Consider the following 25,269-nt stretch of genomic DNA (forward strand, 5'->3'; position numbering starts at 1 on the left):
TGTAGCAATGGTTCCAATCAAAAAATGCTAAGGTTGCATTTTCTATTTCTATTTTATTGAACTTTCATAATTTTATGCAGCCTGTCATCTGTAAAGATTAACAGAATGAGTACCTTCAAAAGACAGCTAGCTTCCTGGTAAACCTGCTCCAAAGTATATTTTTCCTTTAAACCAAGCTTTATGAATTTACTTTTCCAAAAATCTCCATTTCAAAAAGTGTTGACGAGGGTCCACAAATAATACTGCAAAAGAGCGGAATTATCGCAGGGGGTGCTAGCAGCCCAGCTGCTTCTTGTTACTTTGTTCATTTCCTGTTCTTCAGTTATCACAAGATAATTGTGCATATGTATTGCCTTTCTATTTTTACATCCAAAGAAAAGCAATCAGAGATGGTGTCTACTGTTTTTGATCTTGTGATGTGCTTTTGTTTCCAGCACAGAATATTGAACAGCGTGCTCCAACTTTAGTGTGCCATGAAAATTAAGTTGCAATATTAGTACACAACCATGCTGGGGAGCATGTTAAACATGCCTAACACAAACCAGCTTATGATAATGGGCCCTTCCTGGATGAGTAATGTCTGAATGTATGCTCACCATTCACAAATGCAAGTTGTTTAAAAATCTGAAAATGATTCATAATCCATTTCACAGACATACAAATTCATATTTGTGGTATCACCGTTCAGCGTGGGCAATGATTTTTTTTTTTACATGTCAGTGAGTGCTATCTAATTACACTAAGCTCACAGCATTATTTTGACAGGTCCATATTGGTCCAAATTTAGATTCTTAAGAATGTCTATTATAAAGTCATTCAGTACAGAAGCCCTTCGAATCTGCACCGACAAAACTGCACTAAACCTACGCTACTCCCACTTTCCAGCACTTGGCATTTCAAGTGCTCATCCATGTACTTTATAAAAAGGTTGCCCAGTTTCCCACCTCTTCCCCCCCCCCCCCCCCCCCCCCCCCCCCCCCCCCAGGCAGTGCATTCCAGACTCCCACCACCCTCTGGGTGAAAAGAATGTTTCCTTAAATCCCCTCTAAACCTCCTGCCCCTCACTTTAAAATTATGGCCCTGGTTACGGACTCTTCTTGGAATCTCTGCACGTGACCATGAGTGAGTGAAGGTGCTCTGGCTGCATCTGGGAAGGTATGAGTGAAACTGTGCCAGGGCAAGCCCAAGAAGCTGAATGACAAGGACAGGTGTTGGAAGAGGACGGTGTGGGTCACTGCTTTAAGGACTATAGAGGGGTCAAGGAAGGATGAAGCACCACAGAATATTAGCTCCTTTGTGAGACAGGTAGAAACTGAAGAGATTAAAACAATTATGGGCAAGCGGGACAGAGTTGGGAGATAATATATGGAAGGAGCTTAAGAATGAAGCCAGCTGTTGAATGTAGCACAATAATTGGTAAGGATGAAAGCATTACGGGCATTTTTGTGGATGGAAGGTGACACTTAAAGCAGTGTTGGTGACATAAGAACAGAAGACATCAACTACTTCAGCAGGAAGAAGAAATACACCGGCTCCTTGCATTTGTGCTTGAGGAAAAAAGAAAGGCGGGGAGAAGATTTTTTAGGGGAAAAATGAGCTTGGGGTTACCCCTGCTACCCAGGATAAGCTTAGCTGATTTTAGCCAAGGATGATAAGGGATAATAGCACTTGCAATGGCCACTCAAGGTCTGGTAATGATTGGCTAGGTCAATGGGGCCTCAAGTATATTCAGATTTAAGTGAGAAAACACAGAGACCTTGAAAATATTGCCAGAAATTGGGCATGGAAATCTCTCATTTCAGATATTTGTAGGTCCTCAAGATGCCATGCAGCAACCAAAAATTTTAATTAAAAAATTAAGTTCCCATAAGCATACGGGTTTACAATCCAGAAAACAGACTTCAGTCTTCAACAGATGTCTATCCAAGGGATTAATTTTTTTAAAATCTGTATTCAAATGTTAACAATTAAACACATTAAATATATAATATTTACAAACTAAAATCAACCCAAGACAATCCCCCAATATCACTGTTCAGAGTTAACAGCAATACCATGCATCATAGGCTGTGAAATTACACCACCAATTTGGAGCAAAGCAAGAACAGGAGTTCTTGTTTTAAGTAGTTACACCGCCATCCACTGGACAAACAGGAATAGCAGGATTTTACCATTACTCATCCATTTCAGTAAACTGGTGCCATACATTGTGACAAATCAAAAGTAAACAATGTTTTCATATAGAACAGCACAGCTCAGAACAGGCCCTTCGGCCCTCGATGTTGCGCCGAGCAATGATCACCCTACTCAAACCCACGTATCCACCCTATACCCGTAACCCAAACCCACCCCCCCCCCCTTAACCTTACTTTTTAAGGACACTACGGGCAACTTAGCATGGCCAATCCACCTAACCCGCACATCTTTGGACTGTGGGAGGAAACCGGAGCACCCGGAGTAAACCCACGCACACACAGGGAGGACGTGCAGACTCCGCACAGACAGTGACCCAGCCGGGAATCGAACCCGAGACCCTGGAGCTGTGAATCATTTATGCTAACCACCATGCTACCGTGCTGCCCGAGATGTTACTTCTATCCACCACACTGAAGACAGAGGCAAAGTATCTGTCCAATTCCACCGCCATTTCCTTATTTCCCAGTATTAATTCCCCAGGCTCATATAGACAGTAATGGATATCCCTCACGTTGTCTAGCGCAAGTTGGAGGATAGGCTGGATAGGAAGTGGATATGACAGAAAAGCAGAGAGGAAAAAGATTAAGTGTTACAATAATCTTAATAGATGCATACATAGATACGGTTAAGTAGCGCTGAGATATGTACAAAAGATCCGAAGGGGTTAAACTGGGTTCAAATTGGGGGGAAAATAGGCACGGGTCAAAAAACGGGGAATGAAGAATAAGAGCTATAACGGGACAGGGGAATGGCCATCAGTTGGGGCAGCAAATGGAAAAGACAGACTAAGAGCAAGTTACACTGCCAATCCATAGATAGCAAAGAGCCAAAAGTGGAGAGGTTGTAACGACGGAAAAATAAAAAGATGAATTGAGAGTTGGGTATCTCAGTTTGTCGCTGTTTCATAGCTGTAAGTATAACATGTTTTCTATCCATAAAATAAAGATAATTAAAACTTGTTTTCTTTCAAAATGGAAGTAATTTCTTTATAGGCAGCATTTTAAGTGATTTGTGAGGCAAACTCTCACTTGATGACACCATAAAAAAGCATTAACAATCCCAATTATCAACTGTTCTTCAACATTGGTATTCCCATGTCATGTCAGCGTCACAACTTGTTCCATACACAGGTCTCGCATCTCCGATGATCTGCAGTGTACTTTGATCTGCACAATATCTAGGTAAATGATAGCGAGACTAAGAGGTCACACCAGAGAGCCCATACTTTTGTTATATGACCTACTGGAACAGATCAGATATTTCCGAGTTATTAATCTCTATTGGAAAACTGACTGAATACAAATGCTACCAACAACTTGCACCCAGATAGTGCCCTTAATATGGATAACAAAATATCTGTCACTTCAGAGACATAAGGAAAAAGAGGATGTCAAGCCAAAGGAGGTGATATTGGGAAGGCTAACCAAAGGCTTGGGAGAAGAAGTGAATCGAAAGGAGAACAGGTTTAGGGTGGCTGGGAGAGGTTATACAGATGGAAAGGATCACGGCCATGAATATACTTTAAACACTAGGACAAAGTTAAATTTGTTACATCGGAAGACTAGGAATGAACATCGGCCAGTGAGGACAGGAGGGATGGATGGCTGGAAAAGGATGCAAGCAGCCCCATGGGGCAGTTTACTACTTTAAAGACACCATAAATGCAAGTTGTTGCTGTTTGTCAATGTGAAATCTGTGCTTATTTAATCCAATTAACACCAAATGCTATTATGTTTCCACCATCAGTTCACACTGTGTGGGTATTGCAGCCTGTCTACCACCTGAGCTTGCAGTTTCCCCCTTTGAAAACGTTGTCACCATTACGTTTCCCATCTTTTCTCCCATATTGCTGGAATCAGAAATTTAAATATTCATAAGCCAAAAATTAATTTTTCAATGTAGTCTATGATTAGAGTGTTACCCAGTAGTGTGGCAGACTTAATGTTGACATTGCACCATAAAAATGCCAAAATCCTCATTCAGTGAGATATCATCCTAAACCCAACATGGGAAAAGGCACTGCGGAAATGAACAAAACTTCTCCATGTCCTTCTTTCGATATTTATGCTTCACACAAACTGGTAAACATCATGCAATTAGTGCGATATTTACAAAAGCTCAGTAAGATGTAATTGCTAAAATATAATGAATAACGTAGTGATACACTTTTCACAAAGTCTTTCCAAGGGCTACTCCGGTTAACAATTGTTAAGGCGCCCTTGTTAGGGCAGCACAGTGGCTAGCACTGCTGCCTCACAGCGCCAGGGATCTGGGTTCAATTCCGGCCACGGATGTCTGTGTGGAGTTTTCACATTCTCTCCGTGTCTGCGTGTTTCCTCCGGGTGCTCCGGTTTCCTCCCACAGTCCAAAGATGCGCAAGTTAGGTGGCTCGGTCATGCTAAATTGCCCCTTAGTGTCCAAAAGGTTGGTGGGGTTACTAAATTATGTGGAAAAGGTCGGGCCATAGCTTAGGTAGGGTACTCTTCAAGGGTCGGTGCAGAGTCAATGGGCTGAATGGCCTCCATCTACACTGTAGAGATTCTATGATTTTCTTTTCTATAATAGACTATGCACACTGCGCCTGTTTAAAGAACAAATTTATTTCTGGAAGATTAGGCAGCAGGTTCTACATAATGATATCATATGATTTGTTACAACTGTGTATGGTAAACTTACTCATTTATTAAACATGCCATATAGAATCTGAATAAATAATGCTACAAAGCCCAAGCTATGTACAAATATCTTGGGCAAAGTTATGTTTGCAAACTTATATACAGGAACAAGAAACAAACAGCCAACGTAATTATCTGAATTGTGGAACAAAATAAAATGTGAAAGTGATTGAATTGATGCTGTAAATAGTTAATAAAATTAAAGTGTGTAAGTCTGTAATACAACTTTTTTTAAAAAAAACAAACCAATTTACACTTAAACAAACAATGTTTAAATATATCCTAATAAATCTGACAGTAAAAACCAAGCAGAAATTGTACAGTACAACATAAAAATTACAGGAATTGGTGTTTTAAAATACCACCAAATCCAGGCACATAACCGAGAAACCCAGACCAACATTCTGGAGAGTCACACATTGTACAAGTGGCTTGAACAAATACCATATACATCATCGTGAGCTTTAAATATGTAGACTTTTCCAACACTGCTTAGGATTTCAATTTTTAAACTCTCAATATACAAATCTGTTGTTGTTGTAATGTATAACCGAAAAAGCATTAAAACTCTCATGAATGGTAAAGTAATGGGACATTAACTCCACTGCCATGACAGTATACCAGAGATTAAGAGGCAGACTGTTTAATAATCTGAAAATTTAATGCAGAACGAGCAAGATAAAAATTCAGAAATTCCTCCAAACCGCAGTGTAGTCAGGGTAGAATAGGTATTCTGTTATTTGAAGTAGGGTGTTTAAAAATAAAATATGCAGTATAGCTGTTCAGACACTGAGTGGCAGCATGCCTGGTGGTGAAGCAGGCGGTGCTGATCCAATTCCAGCAGATCCTTGTTCTAGACCATTTACTACCCTAAATTTAATAGAAAACAGGATTACATTCAAATATTGGATGCAAGGTGCAACAACAGCAGGTAATTTAGAGATATCGTACAAGTCTGACAACATTCATGACAGAAACATTAATTATCAGATTGAGAAACACTTAAAGAGAATTATCAAGTCCATTCTTAGCTCTGGGTTCAGGATAACATTTAAATTATATAGTCTAATCAGTTCACTTGCTTGGGTTTCTTGCTGGGTCTATTTCTGAAGATTTTACTTCATTCAATACTGTTTCTGCTTCCTGTAGCAATACCTGGCCTTAAAACTTAAATATCTGCATTAGCTACTCTGCCACAATATAATAATAATCTTTATTATTGTCACAAGTAGGCTTACATTATCACTGCAATGAAGTTACTGTGAAAATCCCCTAGTCGCCACACCCCGGCGCCTGTTCAGGTACACAGAGGGAGAATTCAGAATGCCCCATTCACCTAACTTCGTGTCTTTCGGAACTTGCGGGAGGATACCGGAGCACCCGGAGGAAACCCACGCACACATGGGGAGAACGTGCAGCCTATGCACAGACAGTGACCCAAGCGAGAATCGAAATCTGGGACCCTGACGCTATGAAGCAACAGTGCAAACCACTGTGCTACCGTGCCGCCCAAAACAGACATGGCACAATTGAGAACATTTTTTTGCGTTATATAGTTTCAATTACAATGGAGATCAACATTTAGATGTACGTAATTACTGTGTAAAACATATTATGATTTGTCTCAATGCCATAAAGTGCAATTTGAAATTATTTCTAATAAGAATGGGAGCAATTGCCCCCATGTACAATTACAAAACCCACTACACATTAGTTACTTCTAGGCATAATGGCATTCAATATTTTCCTTTTTCAAAAAGTTAATATGTGCAGTGCAGAAGACTTTAGTAGCAAATGCATATCTTGATGTATTTTTCATGTGCACTTGTTAGTATTGGTTTTAAGTACAGCCATGCCTCAGCTTTTAATGTACAAGAGACAAAACACAACCAGTAAATGGTCTTACTTTTGAAACATTGTGCCCGAAGATTCATTTTTAAGTTCACTGTTGTATCTCGAGTTTAAATGGTCTTTATTTAAAGATCATTCAATCTTATTCAGATCTAATGTAAAATTTGCACTTTGTTCAAGTGTTTTAGACTTGAGCCCAGTGCACAAGGTTTTGGCTGGAGTATTTCAACTTACATCTTAGGGAAAATGTAATCTTCATTTTATTATTCAATTTAACATTGAGCCAAACAGGCCATGCGTCAGAATACAGTGTGTCGGACTTCCGGTTGCGGCTATGACTAGCTAAGCCGCACATTTGGAAGCTCCTGCAACAAAGGTGTTTTTGGGCCAATTGGAGGGCCCCAACGGCGCTGAAAAAACGAATCCCGGTGGGGGAAGGTCCCCTGAGGAGAACTAGACCGATTTTATGGTCGGTACCCGGAGTGGAGCGGCAAGAAAAACGGCAGCAGCTCCCCAAAAAAAGCGGGGGAAGAAAATCAAAATGGCGGCCGGCGGTGCACCGGAGGAGTGGAAGAAATGGGCGGAGGAGCAGCAGGCCGCTCTCCTCCGTTTTTTCACGGAGATGAAAGTGGAACTCTTAGAGTCCATGAACGCGACGGCCACCAGGTTGGTGGGAGCCCAGGCGATCCAAGAGGCGTCGATTAAAGATCTGCAGCAGGAGATGACCGCGAGGGAGGAGGAGGCCACAGTCATCGGGGCAAAGGTGGAGGTGCACGAGGCACTCCACATGAAGTGGCAGAGTCGCTTCGAGGAGCTGGACACTCGGATGAGGAGGAAAAATTTGAGGATCCTGGGCCTGGAAGAAGGCCTGGAGGGGTCGGATCTCCCGGGATATGTGGCGGAGATGTTGAGCTCCCTGATGGGGGAAGGGGCCGGTCCGGCGCCCCTGGAATTGGAAGAGGCATACCGGGTCATGGCCAGGAGGCCTAGGGTAAACGAGCCCCCGAGGGCGGTGCTGGTGCGGTTCCAGCGGCTAAGTGATCGAGAGAAAGTCCTGAGGTGGGCTAAAAGGGAGAAAAGCAGCAAGTGGCAGAACTCGACGGTAAGGGTGTACCAGGACTGGAGTGCGGAGGTGGCAAAGCGGCGGGCCCGGTACAACCGGACAAAGGCGGTGCTACACGCGAAAAAGATCAAATTTGGAATGTTGCAACCGGCGCGCTTGTGGGTCACCTACAAGGACCAACATCATTATTTCGAGTCCCCAGAGGAGGCCTGGACCTTTGTACAAGAGGAAAAGTTGGACACGAACTAAAACCTGGGAGCACCGGCGGTCGTAGCCGCCGGGGGACTCTTGATTGAGCAAGTGGCCCTTTTCTTTTTCAGGCCAGGTCGGAACTGGGTAACAGTTTCGTGGAGTGTTTGGGGTGTTTTTTCTCGAACGGTTGACTTTTCTGAATATTTTGAAGGTTTCGAGTTGTTGGGTGTTTCTGTATATTTGTACTGTTGAAATCTCTATTGTGGGTCGTTGGCTTCTTATGGGGCGTTTTTTCCCGTTTCCAATTTCCCTTAGTTATTTACCCCTCTTACCCTTTTTCTTTGGGTGCTTGGGGGGGTTTTTTGTTCTTTTTTTCTTTTCGGGTTATGGTTATCTGCGGTTATTTATACTGTTTGATGGAGGGTGATGGTTGGGCACACTGTTAGTTGATAGTTAGTTAATTATTTTGTTATTTAAGGATTTAGTTAAGTATTTATGCATTTAGTTGCCATTGGGTATTTGTATTTATATCGTTAAGTTGGGGAGACGGGACGGGGGGGAGCGGGTTGATTATGCGGGTCTTTCTCGGGGGTTTTAAGGGGATCTTTCACGGGCGCAGATGGGGTGAACCGGGAGGAGTCGGAATGTGGCAGGAGCAGCCGGGTCAGCGGAGACCAGCTGACTCTCGGGAGTACGATGTGGGGTACATCGCGGCTAGGAGGGGTCCTAGCCAGGGGGGGGGGGGGGGGGGGAAGGGGGGGGGGACTGGGGGGGGACACCGGGTTGCTGCTAGAAAGACCAGGGACGAGAAGGGGAGAGCCGGGGGGGTGGGGGTGGGGGGGCCATCGCTATGGGAAGCGGGTCAGAAAAGAAGGGATGACCCGGGGCGAGCAAGGGACAAGACATGGCTAATCGACAGGGAGTAGGGACGGGTCGCTCTGCGACCCGATTGATCACGTGGAACGTAAGGGGGCTGAATGGGCCGGTCAAAAGATCAAGGGTCTTCTCACACCTGAAGGGACTGAAGGCTGATGTAGCAATGCTGCAGGAGACTCATTTGAGGGTAGCAGATCAGGTCCGCCTGAGAAGGGGGTGGGTGGGACAGGTGTTCCACTCAGGCTTGGATATCAAGAACCGGGGGGTGGCGATTTTGGTGGGAAAGAGAGTGTCGTTTGTGGCGGCAGAGGTGGTGGCAGACAAGGAGGGCAGGTACGTGATGGTGAGGGGTAGGCTGCAGGGGGAGAATGTGGTACTGGTAAATGTGTATGCCCCGAACTGGGACGACGCGGGTTTTATGAGGCGCCTGCTGGGCCTCATCCCGGGACTGGAGGCAGGGGGCCTGATCATGGGAGGGGACTTTAATACGGTGTTAGACCCTGGGCTGGATAGATCGAGTTCCAGGACGAATAGGAGGCCGGCAGCGGCAGAGGTGTTAAGGGGGTTCATGGAGCAGATGGGAGGGGTAGACCCATGGAGATTTGGTAGGCCTAGGGCGAGGGAGTATTCTTTTTTCTCCCACGTCCACAGAGTGTACTCTAGGATCGATTTTTTCGTATTGAACAGGGGGCTGATACCGAGAGTGCAGGACACGGAGTACTCGGCCATTGCGATATCGGACCATGCACCACATTGGGTGGACGTGGACATGGGGGAGGCGCGGGACCAACGCCCGTTGTGGCGCCTGGATGTAGGGCTGTTGGCGGACGAAGAGGTGTGCAGAAGGGTGAGAACGGGCATTGAGAACTATCTGGGTACGAATGACACAGGTGAGGTGCAGGTGGGGACGGTCTGGGAGGCCTTGAAAGCAGTGATTAGAGGAGAGCTGATCTCCATAAGGGCACACAGAGAGAGGAAGGAGAGGCAGGAAAGGGAGAGGCTGGTGGGGGAGCTCCTAGAAGTAGATAGGAAATATGCGGCGGCGCCAGAGGAGGGGCTATTAAGGGAGCGGCGTAGCTTGCAGGCCAGGTTCGACCTACTGACCACTAGGAAGGCGGAAATGCAGTGGAGAAGGGCGCAGGGTGCGGCGTATGAGTACGGGGAAAAGGCGAGCAGGATGCTGGCACACCAGCTTCGTAAGCGAGATGCAGCCAGAGAGATTGGGGGAGTGAGAGAGAGGGGTGGGGATGTAGTGCAGAAGGGGCAAGAGGTGAATAGGGTCTTTAGGGACTTCTATAGGGAATTGTATAGGTCTGAACCGCCGAAGAGGAGAGGGGGAATGAAGAACTTTCTCGACAAATTGGGGTTCCCAAAGGTACAGGAGGAGCTGGTGGAAGGGTTGGGGGCGCCGATAGAGCTGCAGGAGCTAATTAAAGGGATAGGCCAGATGCAGGCGGGGAAGGCGCCGGGGCCGGATGGGTTCCCGGTGGAGTTTTACAGGAAATTTGTGGACTTGGTGGGTCCAGTGCTGGTGCGAGCCTTCAATGAGGCGCGCGAGGGGGGGGTTCTGCCTCCAACAATGTCGCAGGCCCTGATCTCCTTGATTTTGAAGCGGGACAAGGACCCGGTCCAGTGCGGGTCCTACAGGCCTATCTCCCTCTTAAATGTAGATGCCAAGCTGTTAGCAAAGGTCCTGGCAACCAGGATAGAGGACTGTGTGCCAGGGGTAGTCCATGAAGACCAGACGGGGTTCGTGAAGGGACGCCAACTTAACACAAATGTCCGGAGATTGTTAAATGTGATTATGATGCCAGCAGTGGAAGGGGAGGCGGAGATAGTGGTAGCGCTGGACGCGGAGAAGGCATTTGACAGGGTGGAGTGGGAATACTTGTGGGAGACGTTGGAAAGGTTTGGGTTTGGGGAGGGATTTATCAAGTGGGTAAAACTGCTCTATTCAGCTCCGATGGCAAGTGTGGTAACAAACGGGAGGAGGTCAGAATATTTTGGGCTCCATCGAGGTACTAGGCAGGGATGTCCCCTATCTCCCTTACTCTTTGCATTAGCGATCGAGCCGTTGGCGATGGCACTGAGGGGTTCAGGGGGGTGGAGAGGACTGACAAGGGGAGGGGAGGAACATCGGGTCTCGCTCTATGCGGATGATTTGTTGTTGTATGTGGCAGACCCGGAGGGGGGAATGCCGGAGGTAATGGGGATACTAGCGGAGTTCGGGGACTTTTCGGGATATAAATTAAATCTGGGGAAAAGTGAGGTCTTTGTAATACACCTGGGAGACCAAGGGGAGGGAATTGGGAGGCTCCCCTTCAAAAGAGCAGTTAAAAGTTTTAGGTATTTGGGGGTGCAGGTGGCAAAGAACTGGGGGACCCTCCACAAGTTGAACTTTTCCAGACTGGTGGAACAGATGGAGGAGGAGTTTAAGAGGTGGGACATGGTGCCGCTGTCGCTGGCAGGGAGGGTGCAGTCAGTTAAAATGACGGTCCTCCCGAGGTTCTTGTTTTTGTTCCAGTGTCTGCCCATCTTCCTCCCCAGGGCCTTTTTCAAGAAGGTAACGAGTAGTATCATGGGGTATGTGTGGGCACATGGCACCCCGAGAGTTAGAAGGGTCTTTTTGGAGCGGAGTAGGGATAGTGGAGGGCTGGCGTTACCCAACCTTTCAGGATATTACTGGGCGGCAAATACATCGATGGTACGAAAGTGGATGATGGAAGGGGAGGGGGCAGCCTGGAAGCGCATGGAGAGGGCGTCCTGCGGCAACATAAGCTTAGGGGCACTGGTAACGGCACCATGGCCGCTCCCTCCCACGAGGTATACCACGAGCCCGGTGGTGGCGGCCACCCTCAAGATCTGGGGGCAGTGGAGGCGACACAGGGGGGAAGTGGGAGGTCTGATAGGGGCACCACTAAGAGGGAACCACAGATTTGCGCCGGGAAACACAGGAGGGGGATTCCAGAGCTGGCAGAGGGCGGGTATTAGACAACTGAGGGACTTGTTTATAGAGGGGAGGTTTGCGAGCCTGGGAGAGCTGGAGGAGAAATTTGGGCTCCCCCCGGGGAACACGTTCAGGTACCTCCAAGTGAAGGCATTTGCCAGACGACAGGTAGCGGGGTTCCCCGCGCTCCCCGACAGGGGGGTGAGTGATAGGGTGCTATCAGGGGTCTGGGTCGGGGAGGGGAAGATCTCGGACATCTATAAGATTATGCAGGAGGTGGAGGAGGTACCAGTAGAGGAGCTGAAAGATAAGTGGGAGTTAGAGCTGGGGGAACAGATAGAGGACGGGACATGGGCAGACGCCCTGGAGAGGGTCAACTCGTCGTCGTCATGTGCGAGACTAAGTCTCATTCAATTTAAGGTACTGCATAGAGCCCACATGACGGGGACAAGGATGAGTCGGTTTTTCGGGGGTGAAGACAGGTGTATTAGATGTTCGGGAAGCCCTGCGAATCATGCACATATGTTTTGGGCATGTCCGGCACTGGAGGAGTTCTGGAAGGGGGTGGCAGGGACGGTGTCGAGAGTGGTGGGGTCCAGGGTCAAGCCAGGATGGGGACTTGCGATCTTCGGGGTTGGGGTGGAACCGGGGGTACAGGAGGCGAGGGAGGCTGGAATATTAGCCTTTGCGTCCTTGGTGGCTCGGAGGAGGATCCTGATTCAGTGGAGGGACGAAAGGCCTCCGAGTGTTAACACCTGGTTAAACGACATGGCAAACTTCATCCAATTGGAAAGGATCAAATTCGCCCTGAGAGGGTCGGTGCAGGGGTTTTCCAGGCGATGGCAACCCTTCCTAGACCTCTTGGATCAGAGATAGAAACTGAGGCCATGACAGCAGCAACCCGGGAGGGGAGGGGAGGGCGGGGGGGGGGGGAGGGGGGGGGGGGGGGGGGGGGGACAACGACGAAGGAAGTACGGTAGCGGCGGTGGCACGGGCAAGGCCTGCCCGAGGACGCTGCTAGAAATGATAAGTTGGTCTGACTGTCGGTTCGCCGGCGGGGGGGGGGGGGGGGGGACGCGCGGGTAGGGGGGGGGGGGGGGGGGTTTTTTTCTTTTTCTTGTTAAGTAGGGGGGTTTGACTTTGTTTTGTTATAATTTAAATGTAAAGGTAGGGGGGGTTAAAATGTTTGTATTTTGAAAAATTCAATAAAAATTATTTTAAAAAAAAAAGAATACAGTGTGTCATGCAGATGAGAAAAAATAATTTGGAAAGAAATCCTACTCAATCTAAATATGTTTCGGCACATTTGTCCCTGCCTTCCTTGAAAAGGAACTCTCAGAGTAAATGCAAACACTTGGAAAATGGTGTCACCTGTGTGGAACTTGTGGTTGAAAAAAAATATTAAATGATCATAACGGAGTCAGAATTTGGGCAATGTGGGACGTCCAAAATACGGAATCCTAAAATACAACTCAGGCACAGGCACATTATGGTGCCTCATTTTATTTATGAAAAGGTGCAATACTTAATGCAGTTTTGTACTATACAAATGGTATTTTAAATGGTTGATCTGCAATAGCAAAAATGACACTGTCACCCAAGGGGAAAATTTTATCTTAGCAGAAAATTAACTTTCCACAGACAATGGGATACATTGATTATGAAATTGTAGAGTAAATTTTTAGAAGAGACACCAGTAGCTGTATTTTGAGCAACTATACTATAGATTCTTACAATTTGACACAAAACACCAAAATCCCCGTGCAGTTAGTAAAATTTCAGCCTAAATCTAGCTGTTAATCCTACTTTGATTTACATCACCATTTGCGCTTGCATGCAGGTGATTATTTCAAAGGAATACAATAAAATGAATTACCCATGATATACTCGGTGAAAAAGACTCTCTCTTTTCTGATAAAAGAAAACACATACTTAATCAAACTTAAAACCATAAAACCATATGACATAGGAGCAGATATGTTTCTCATCCCCATTCTCCTGCCTTCTTCCCATTACCCTGATCCCCTTATTAATCAAGAACCTATCTATCTCGGTCTTAAAGACACGCAGTGATTTAGCATCCACATCATTCTGCAGCAATGAGTTCCACAGATTCATCACCCTCTGGTTGAAAAAATTCCTCCTCATCTCTATTTTAAAGAATCGCCCCTTCAGTCTGAGGTTGTGACCTCGGGTTCTAGTTTCTCCTCCCAGTGGAAACATTCTATCCACGTCCACTCTATCTAGGCCTCTTTAGCATTCTGTAAGTTTCAATGTGATCCTCCTTCATCCTTCTAAACTTCATCGAGAACCGACCCATCTAGGCCTCTTTAGTATTCAGTAATTTTCAAAGAAACTTTGAAACTTTATCCTTCTAAACTTCATAGAGTACCAACCCAGAGTACTCAACCGCTCCTCATATGACAAGTCCTTCATTCCGGGCATCATTCTTGTGAACCTCCTCTGGACCCTCTCCAAGGCCAGCACGTCCTTCCTTAGATCCAGGACCCAAAACTACTCACAAGGTCCAAATGGGGTCAGTCACATGTTGAAACCTAAACCAGTTTAAGGTGGTTGAAATACTTAAATCGTAACTTGTAGCTAAAATTAAATTCTTTTGGCTCAATTGACACCAACTAAGTTTTTATGATCAGTTCTGGGACATGTTGAAAATTATCATCAAGGAACTTGGAGCAATCCAAAATGCTGTATTAACCGTGTTTCAACACTATAGGAAACTGCTTTTGTGTCAGAAATGTAATACAGCAAATAAATAGTTAAAGAACGTCAGTGCACCAAAATTGCAGCATGGTAGGAATTAATACTAGTTGACTAACTTTTCTTTCAAAACCTAAACCTTGATTTTATCTCTGTACTGGGAACCTCGAGTTGCTCTTTTGCAGTTTTCTCCCTCTTAAAGACTTTGGTTGAAATAAAGTTTCACACGAATTGACAGCTTGCCAGTACCTATCTAAAAGATTGATTTTGTTTGAGCCCAGATGCCAAGTATGGACTGGATATTTGCTCATGCAGCGTACATACCAAACTAAGTTGCTACCCATCACATCTACACATTGAATTCAAGCACGAATCATTAGATAGGAATCAGGAGTGGAATACTAGGAGCTTTTTCACTTCCTAGCTCAGGAACATTACAAACAATTTTAAAAGCCCCACACAGATCAACTCACAACACACAAATGGAGAATTAAAACCTCGGACTTTCCTGTCCAAATAGCACAGGAACATAGGAAGAGGAGGCTACTTGGTTCGTCAAGCCTGCGCCACTCTATGCCATTTTCCCCACCAACCCCACATCCCAGCATAGCATTACATTTGGGCATGCCATATCCAGAGTCATTAGGAAGTGCTAAATAAACTTTAACAAAACTTAATATAAATATTTTGTTACGAGGTGGCGGTGCTACATAATATGGCAAATTAGAAATTAGCTAAGGATAAATGAATTTTAAACACAAACCATAGAATTGATATTTAAATCAATTGGTAGTCAAGTAATATACAGCTGGTTATTCAACTGTACTTCCACAACAAATTTTCAATTTGCAATAGTTTTCCCTCTGATTTGCTTAAATTATTAAACCTTTTGTTTAGCCGATCAAAAACCAGTACCCACCGCAGTTAAATTAGCAGGTGTAAATACGCTAAAATTAAATTGGCCACCAGAAGCAGCACAAAGCAAAGTGAGTGGCCTTCAGGGCCGGGATTCTCCCCTACCCAGCGGGGCAGGGGGTGCCGGCATAGCGGAGGGGCACCAACCACTCCGGCGTTGGGCCTCCCCAAAGGTGCGGAATTCTATAATGCTTCTCGCATATAAAAAGGCAAAGGGAAAGGGGGTTGTAAGGGAGCTTTGGAATTCTCCACACCTTTAGGGGCTAAGCCCGTGCCGGAGTGGTTGGCGTCACGCCGACTGGCGGCAAAACCGGCGCCAACGGCCTTTGACGCCCGCCGCCCGGGCTGGCCGAAAGGCCTTCGCCGGTTCGCGCATGTGCCGGTGTGGCGGCAGCAGCCGCTGACGTCACCACTGGCGCATGCGCGGTAGGGGGGTTCTCTTCCGCCTCCACCATGGTGGAGGCCGTAGCGGCTGGAAGATCGCGGGCCAGGCCACCGTGGGGGCAACCCCCGGGGTCCGATCACCCCGCGTCCCCCCATGACCCCGGGGGCCCGCTCGCGCCGCCAATCCGCCGCCATCAGAGGTGGTTGAAACCACATTGGTGGGATTGGCCTCTCAGCGGCGGGACTTCGGCCCATCACGGGCCGGAGTATCGCCACGGGGGGCCCGCCGATCGGCGTGGGGGGCATGCCGATTGACGCGGGGGGTCGGAGAATTCCACCCCAGATGTCCAGGCATCTTGCCATCGGAAACAAAGGCAACCATAAAAAGGGGAAGTTCCGGCAGGTTGAGCAAAATAGTGGTCGTTTGCAACCTTAAAATTACTTTGTTTCAGAATAGATTTCCTGTTAGACAAACCATTCTACAAATACAAGGATTGATTTTGTGAAATGGGGGTGCCAGTAAATACTGGGGAACAACCTCACAAAGCAATTCTCGAACTACGTTATGCTCTAAAACAAATTGGCAAAGGTGTAGCACATGAATCTGCAGCACATTAATCTGCAGAACAACATTTCAGCAATCACCCATTATTTCATATCTAAGCCTTCAAGGAGTAATGGTAGCTCCATGTTCAATTCGACAGCACCTTCCAAACTCATGACCTCTAGAGGGACAAGAGCAGCAGGTGCATAGGGACACCACCACCAAGTTCACCTCCAAGTTGCACACTACCTTGACTGGGAACTATATTGCCATTCATTCACTGTCGCTGGGTCAAAATACAAAACCCTGGAATGCCATACCTAACATCACTGTGCCATTGTGCTGTAGACCTACAAGAATACATTTCAGAAAGGAATCGGAAAGGGGTAAAAATGAAAAGGACAAGGGATTAGGGAAAGATCCAAATCCAGAAGAGAGGAATCCACAAGGTATACAGCACCCAAGAGGCTATTCAGCTCTGTCTCTCATAGCAGCTCTTTGAAACAGCAATTTAACTAATTCCACTCCCTGCTCCTTTGCCACAGTCCAATAGTGTGATGCAAACCTCTATGACTCCATACTAGTAAATTTATCGAAGGGTGTCCCAGTTCATGAAAAGTTTAAGTAACAGCAAATTTTTCCAAGAACGATTGACTTTTTTTGTTAGCGTATTAAATACTTACCCTTTGTCAAAATATGTTGTAAGACCTGAATTAGAAAACTTTGAGCTGTTGACCATAGCAGAGGTGCCATTGCCATTCCCTGAACTGTAACTTTTTCGTGATGCTTGATCCTTTGCAAAATTTCTGCATGCTGCTAACTTTGATTCTAAGGCCTGAAAAAATTCAAGTGTTAGCAGGAAATAATTAACTCCAAAAATTCTGCACAACAGTTTGACACACTACATAAAGGAATTCTTATTCTCCATTATACTGTTCAAACAAAGGGAACTCGTAACCTTTTCCCTCCCACTCCATCAAAAAAGCATTGATATTTTTGAATGAGTAAACAATTTCAAACTTACAAACAAAACAAAAGCTAGTAAAAGATGCAATGCCTGATCTGTAAGGGTTTAGTCTTCAAATCAAAGCATTTGACAGATATGCAAAAATCAGCCTAAATCGCAACTGTAAGAGGAGGAAGAGCATACGATTGTGCCATTTAGTTCTTTGAGCCTATTCTGCCATTCAATAAGGTCAAGGTTAATCTACAACCTAACTCCATATACCCCCCTGTGCGCCTCATCACTTAATACCTTTGACTACAAGGAATCTATTAACCTCAAATTTAAATTAACAATTGTCCCAGCATCGATTGCCATTTAGAAATACATATATTTTCCAATTTGTGGATTTACCTCCCTAAGCTTCTATCTTGGAAGAACTGGCTCTACATTCTTGAATCTGTCCCTGGACCTGGAGTCCGAGGTGACACCTAATCCTGGTTACTGCAGTGCTCTCCCCAATCGAAATATATACATTCCTAAACACTGAAGTCTTTTTTTTAAATGAAAAATGCATATAATATTTCACATGGTCGGTAAGCCATGGTTTCAACAAGAAAAAATGTTTGTGTTTGTACAGCACTTTACCAAGCAGCTAAAAATCTTTAAAATAATTAACTAGATAGAGCTCTTTACGAGCATATATAATATGTATAAATAAATAAACACTTTCAGAATCGGAGGACAATTTGCCCTATAGGCAATCAATTTGAAGTTTAATCATTTCTTATTGATATTTCTTATTGTGTTTTTCAAAGGGCAGCACGGTAGCATGGTGGTTAGCATAAATGCTTCACAGCTCCAGGGTCCCAGGTTCGATTCCCGGCTGGGTCACTGTCTGTGCGGAGTCTGTACGTCCTCCCAGTGTGTGCGTGGGTTTCCTCCGGGTGCTCCGGTTTCCTCCCACAGTCCAAAGATGTGCGGGTTAGGTGGATTGGCCATGCTAAATTGCCTGTAGTGTCCTAAAAAGTAAGGTTAAGGGGGGGTTGATGGGTTACGGGTATAGGGTGGATACGTGGGTTTGAGTGGGGTGGTCTTTGCTCGGCACAACATCGAGGGCCGAAGGGCCTGTTCTGTGCTGTACTGTTCTATGTTCTATCACTGCTGTGACACAAAAAAGCACTGCCACTAATTAGTGAACAGCAATATGATGAAAACAGCAATAAAATGAATGCCTAATTAATCTGCTTTGAGTGATGTTGGTTGAGGGATAAATATTGGTCATCTGACATGGGTTGCCTCTGGAATGAGGACTGAACCTGTGGCTGCGAGAGCCCAAGGCAGGAGGCTATGATCAAGGCATGGCCGACACCTAACAGTATAGGGAATGTTGTGTAGATAAATGGAGCAGTGACATTCCACCAGTATCATCCCAAAACAGATGATGATGTAGCCAGTTTGGGTATTAGTTGAGGAAGGAATGTTTTCTGGAACATCTTCCTTAAATACTGGTGGGGATGTTTCTTGAACAGGTATTATTCCAAGGTCAAATTTCAGCAAATAACTAATATCAGTGAAATGTTAAATAGAATTTACAGAAATAGGCTTCTGGCTCCCGCTGGTCTGCGATTTGTCGGACTTTTTCGGGGGTTTCCCCGTGGTTCTTTCTTCCCACGAAAGGGGATTTCTTCAGCCTTTGGGGCCTGAGGGACGGGCGTCGGGTCGGTTTGGAGCCGGTGAAGAGCCCCGCGGGAGTGTCCAGCGGCCGGAGCAGGAGGCATCGACCCAGAGGTCAGATGTGTAGGCGGAGCTTGACACGAGGCGAGACAATCGAGGTGGCAGGCCTGAGTCCAGAACGCGATGTAGAGGGGGACTAGAGCACACTGGGTGGCTCCCACTGAAAATGGACCTTTGAGGAGTTTGAAGTCCGGTCCCCAGAGGAAGAAATTTCCTGACTTTGGAATTTTTGGGGGGAAAATTTGTGAAAATAATTACTTAGTTATTTTCAGATTGAAGAAAGAATGAAGAAATAAGAAGTCGTTAGAGGATGCGAAAAGCAGCTGGGAAGAAGGAAGAAAACCCGGGTTCGCCGTTGAATGAGAAGGCCAGCAAAAGCATGGACAAAATGGCGGATGCCGGACCGCATGGTGGAGCCGCACTACTTATGGTGGAGAAGATGACTGAGATGATGCGGTGGAGCTGGAAAAGCAGTTTGCAAGGCATATGGAGGCTTTGAGGAAGGAGACGGCGGTCGCATTGAAATTGTTGGTGGAGGAGGCAATCGCCGGTGAGGGTAGCTGTGGCAAAGACATTGGCCGAGGTGAGAGAGCAGGGCGAGAAGATGAAGGAGGTGGAAGAAGCCGTGTCGCAGCACAGCGACCAGCTCACCTCAATGGGGGACGAGCTGCGGAGAGCAGTGGAGGTCTATAGAGGAATTCGAGCAAAGCTCGAGGACTTGGAGAACCGCTCGAGACGGCACAATCTGAGAATTGTGGGCTTGTCCGAAGGGACAGAGGGCCCAAGGCCAACAGAGTACTTCGCTAAGAAGTTGGCGGAGCTGATGGGGGGGCATGGTGAGAACTGCCCCCAATACGAGCTGGACCGAGCTCATCGATCTTAGCGGGAGGAGCCGATGTAGTAATGCTGCAGGAGACTCACTTGAAGATGAAGGACCAGGTGAGACTTGAGAAGGGCTGGGTTAGTCAAGTGTTTCTCTGGATTTGATGGAAGGGCTCGAGGGGTAGCGGTGCTGGTCAGCAAAAGGGTACGCTTCCAGATGGAGAAGGTGGTGGCAGATCAGTGGGGTAGATATGTGATTGTGACAGGGGCGCTGGAGGGGAGATTAGTGGCGCTGTTAAGTGTATACGGTCCCAATTAGGATGATGTGGGATTCGCAAAGGTGTTTGGGGCCATCCCCAACTTGGACACACACAAACTGATTGTGGGGAGAGACTGGAACTTGGTGCAGGAGCCAAGGTTGGACAGATCACGGCTACGCTCGCTGGTCCCATCAGGGGGGAAGAAGGCGCTGGCTGGGCTAATGGTGGAAATGGGTGGGGTGGATCCTTGGAGGTTCCTGCACCCAAGGGAACGGGAGTACGCGTTTTTCTCAGCAGTCCATAAGGTATACTCGCGGATCGAATTCTTTGTGGTGGGGAAGGCTTTGCTAGTTGGGTTTATGGGGTCGGAATACTCGGCAATTGCAGTGTCAGATCATGCTCTGCATTGGGTGGATATGGTACTGGAAAAGGGGGTTGCAGAGGCCAGGGTGGAAGCTGGATGTGGGGAACTAAGTATTCTGTGAGAAAATTGAAAAGGAAACTAAGGAATATGTAGGTTTCAACTGTACGGGTGAGGTGTCGAAGGCAGTGGTCTGGGAGGCTCCAAAGGCGGTGGTGAGGGGGGAGGTAATTTTGATTAAGGCCAGGGTGGACAAAGAGGAGAGGTTGGAGCGGCAGAGGGTAATAGACGAGATGTTGGAGGTAGATACGGGTTACGCGGAGGATGGGGGGGGGGGGGGGGGGGACAGGGCGACATTAGAAGGAGCAATAGTGGAGCAGGAGATAAAGGATGTGATTGGGAGGATGCAGTCGGGGAAGGTGGCAGGGTCGGATGGGTTTCCGGTGGAATATTATAAAAAATTCAAGGATAAGCTGGCACCCCTGATGGTGGGGATGTTTGAAGAGGCGATAGGGAAGGGGGTGTTGCCACAAACCTTGGGGCAGACATCGATTTCACTGTTGCTAAAAAATGATAAGGATCCGACAGAGTGTTGGTCGTATAAGCCCATATTACTTCTGAATGTGGACGCAAAAGTATTGACGAAGGTACTGGCGGGTAGGCTGGAAGAGTGCTTTCCGAAGGCGATAGGCGAGGATCAGACGGGGCTCGTGAGAGGGAGGCAGCTTTTTTCGAACATTAGGAGGGTTTTGAGCATAGTTATGGCTCGGCGGAAGGGAAGGAAACAGAGGTGGTTGTGGCATTGGACCGGGTAGAGTGGGGGTACTTGATGGCGGTGCTGGAGCAGTTTGGGATTGGACCAAGATTTATGAATTGGGTAAAGCTATTATACAAGGAGCCGAAGGCAAGTGTCGGCACAAACAACATCAACCCGAGATACTTTTCTCTCCACCGTGGGACGAGGCAGGGATGTCCGATGTCCCCCCTGCTGTTTGCACTTGCAATTGAGCCATTGGCCATCGCATTAAGAAGTTCAGGAGAATGAAAAGGAATAGTGCTGGGGGGGGGGGAATAGAGCATAGGGTGTCCTTATATGCCGACGACTTGCTGCTGTATGTGTCGGAGCAGAGTGGGTGGATAGGGGGAATGTTGGAGCTACTGCGAGTATTTGGGTTGTTCTTGGGGTACAAGCTGAACCTGGACAAGAGTGAGTATTTTGTGGTGTCTCGGACAGGGGTGGGGGGGGCAGGGATTCACTTTAGGTATCTGGGGGTGCAGGTTGCCCGGGAGTGGGGGAGGCTTCACAGGTACAACATCACTAGTTTAGTGGGGAGAGTGAAAGACGATCTGGCAAGGTGGGATGGTCTCCCTCTGTCATTGGCGGGTCGGGTACAGGTGGTTAAAATGAATGTGTTGCCGCGATTTCTGTTTATTTTTCAATGCCTACCGATTTTCTTGCCAAAAGGCTTTTTTCAGCGAGATTGAGGGAAGGATTACCTCGTTCATATGGGGAGGGAAGGTCGACAGAGTGAGAAAGGTGCTGCTACAGAGGGGAAGGCAGGCAGGGGGTTTGGGTCTCCCAAACCTGATGTACTACTACTGGGCGGCGAATGTGGAGAAGGTACAGAGCTGGGTCAGAGGGGTTGATTCCCAGTGGATCAGAATGGAGGAGAGTTTGTGCAGGGGGTCGGGACTGAAAGTACTAGCAACAGCACCGCTCCAGATAGCTCCGGGGAAATATTCAGGGAGTCCGGTAATAACAGCTTCATTGAAAATTTGGAGGCAGTTTCGCCAACACTTCACGTTGAGGGCAGGGTCACGGAAAATGCCGATTCGGGGGAACCACAGATTTGAGCCAGGGAGGTGGGATGGAAGTTTTTGGAAATGGGAAGAGATGGGGATTAAGACGTTAAAAGATTTGTTTCTTAGGGGTCGGTTTGCAGGATTGAGGGAGCTGGAAGCGAAGTATGGGCTGGAGCAGAGAGAAATGTTTAGATACATGCAGGTTCGAGATTTTGCTAGGAAGGAAATACAGAGCTTACCGCAGGAACCAGCCTCCACATTGCTGGAGGAGGTGCTGACGACAAGGGGGCTGGAGAAGGGGGTGGTGTCAGTGGGGGCGAACGGAGTTATTTTGGACGAGGATAAGGCACCACTGGAAGGGATCAAAGCAAAGTGGGAGGAAGAGTTGGGAGAGGTTGTAGAGGAGGGGGTGTGGTGTGAGGGATCTAGAGAGTAAATGCCTCCACCTCATGTGCGAGGTTGGGGCTGATACAGCTGAAGGTGGTATATAGAGCACACCTCGCGAGGATGAGCCGATTCTTTGAAGGAGATGTGTGTGAGCGTTTCTGGGGGGGGGGGGGGGGGGGGGTTCCTGCTAATCACGTTCATATGTTTTGGTCCTGTCCAAAGCTAGAGGATTACTCGAAGGAGGTTTTTAAGGGTAATTTCCAAGGTGGTGCACATGGAATTGGACCCGGGTCCCCTGGAGGCCATATTCGTGGTGTCGGACCAGCCAAGGTTGGAAACGGGTGCGGAGGCAGATATCGTAGCCTTCGCCTCGTTGATTGCCCGAAGACGAATCCTGCTGGGATGGAGAGCAGCCTCTCCACCCTGTGTTCTGGCGTGGCTGGGGAACCTGTTGGAATACTTGACCCTTGAGAAGTTTAAGTTTGAACTGAGGAGAAGGACGGAGGGGTTCTACAAGTCACGGGCATTATTCATTATGCACTTTCAAGAACTGGATAACATCGAACATTAGTTGGGGGGCTGTGTGTATTAAGGGTGACTATGGGTAATCCCGGATTCCTTTATGTCATCTGTTTATGTAAATATGCGGGCTAATGTTTGGGGGTTAGCATTTAAAGGCATGTTAATTAGAGCTGACTTACCCCTACTTTTCTTAAAAGATCACCAACGATATTTAGTGCAGATATTCTTGCTGATGGAGTTAATGGTGTAGTTCCATAGCCATTTGGTATAGCTGCAAAACAATAAGAATTACAGTTTTCACACACAAGTTTTTATATGATCACATACAAGTACACATACTTGCATACCCACACATAAATGGCTAATTTTGATAGCCCCGAAACTGCACAAGTAATTAATTAACTTACATTAAATGACTATAATGCAGAAACCATGTGAACTTTGAAATGCCTGCTGTTTCAAATTATTTTATTTACCAGTGCCAACCATGCTACTGAGCATGGAGCAAATATCATGAATGTCTGGCATCACTTAAAGTTAGCCAGCACCTCCTAAAGGGCATTGAGTTTGGAGCAGGCATTGGCAGTCATATGGGAGCTGCATCTGACCTAGGAAACACAGACATAAAGCACAATTCGAGAGAGAGTGGTCTCAAAGATTTTCCAGACACGGCATTCCCTGGTAGAGCAGGCGCATAGTAGGAGATGTCCTACATCCGCCGTGAACTAAATCAAGCGGGTTTTTCATTCTTATTGGATCTTGCACCATCTGCTGAAAGAGAGCATCATCTACGGTGTTGAGCTTCAAAATGGCACCACTGCTTTGCCCTCACCAACATGGTTCCTAAAAGCTGCGTGGATGTGACGCAGACACCATTCTGGACACTCGGTGCCCATTACAAATATTGCATTAGCACACTCCAATACAAGGTGTTTTACAATGTCAATTTTCAAAAGCAAGATAACGAAGAAATAAAGTTTACACAAAAATACTCCAGACTTCACATGACTAGTGCTATATCTGATCTTGTGGGAGATGGTTCTGACCCTCATTTCTAACTCTGATCCTAAGTTATGACTCACTCCCAGTGTTCAAACAGGCTGAAGCCTTTTTTGAAATGGATTATTATATGTCCATGCCCTCACTCCTCAGTGATCTCACAGAAAATTAAAGTACATCAACACAAGATGTTTAGATGTTGATACGAATTATATGCACCATGTAATCTATTTGGGCACAAGGTTCGAATTTTGGCTGCCAAAGCTATTTGAGTTATGGATGGCTTTCCTTCATCTAGAGCGGTCAGTGCTGACAGACACTTTAAACGGCTGAGCAAATGCTTTCCTCCTCCTTTCCCTCCAGTTCCAGATTGAAACAGAACAAAAGGCTATTCAGCACCAAATGGATGTCATCAACAGAGCAGTATTTTTGCACAACTAACATTCGAGATGTATTTTATTGGAACTTTTCCCCCTTGATGCATACTGAAGACAACCTGCTACTTTTTCATTCTTTGCTTTTCAGAGGACCCGCTTGCCTCTTTCCACTAATCAGTGATTCATTCAAATCTTAAAACCTTGGCTCCCAGTTTTCATTTGTTCATCTTAGACCCAGAATTGCAATGTACTGAAAATGTCTTAGAAATAGAAGAGTAATCTACAATTATAATTATTGGAGAGTCCATTTCTACACAATGTTTCAGCTTTGGATCTTTAACTCAATTTCAATGTGATTACCCTACTATGGCATTTTATAAATGTTTTGCTTCCATACCTTTTATTTGAGGGAGGGACTATTACATAATATATTAAAATACCAAATGTCCATATATGTATCGAAGGAACTTGGTACTAAGCAGACGCTCCCACCAATTGTGACAGTAAGAGGTCTCGGTTTCATATCTCCTAGATCCTCAATACATACAGCAGAAAATAAATCCTATGTTCCAACCAAATCTGTTGGTCAGTCTTTCAAATTGTTCCATGTTTTGCTATTGAACAATAATACGTCAAAGTGTTATCTAAAATAACAATGAGGTCTAAAGTTTCCACTTGGTTGTGCTGTTTACCTAAT

General features: G+C 46.4%; 1 protein-coding gene across 6 annotated transcripts in view; it reads right to left on the minus strand.

The window, feature by feature from the left end:
- Window positions 1-4,776: 4,776 nt before the first annotated feature.
- Window positions 4,777-25,269, minus strand: part of LOC119953122 (nuclear distribution protein nudE-like 1) — a 65,676-nt gene continuing 45,183 nt past the window's right edge. For 5 of the 6 annotated variants that reach the window (XM_038776995.1, XM_038776999.1, XM_038776997.1 and 2 more), the window contains 3 exons: window positions 23,376-23,467; window positions 17,045-17,196; window positions 4,777-5,741 (listed from right to left, as the gene is read on the minus strand). In XM_038776995.1, the coding sequence (XP_038632923.1) occupies window positions 5,654-5,741; window positions 17,045-17,196; window positions 23,376-23,467 (332 nt within the window). In that variant the 3' untranslated portion in view covers window positions 4,777-5,653. Of the gene's footprint in view, window positions 5,742-13,676; window positions 13,712-17,044; window positions 17,197-23,375; window positions 23,468-25,269 lie in introns of all 6 variants that reach the window. The other variant, XM_038777000.1, reaches the window with a different exon arrangement.

Source organism: Scyliorhinus canicula, chromosome 18, assembly GCF_902713615.1.
Source record: "Scyliorhinus canicula chromosome 18, sScyCan1.1, whole genome shotgun sequence".
In the NCBI taxonomy this organism is placed as follows: domain Eukaryota; kingdom Metazoa; phylum Chordata; class Chondrichthyes; order Carcharhiniformes; family Scyliorhinidae; genus Scyliorhinus; species Scyliorhinus canicula.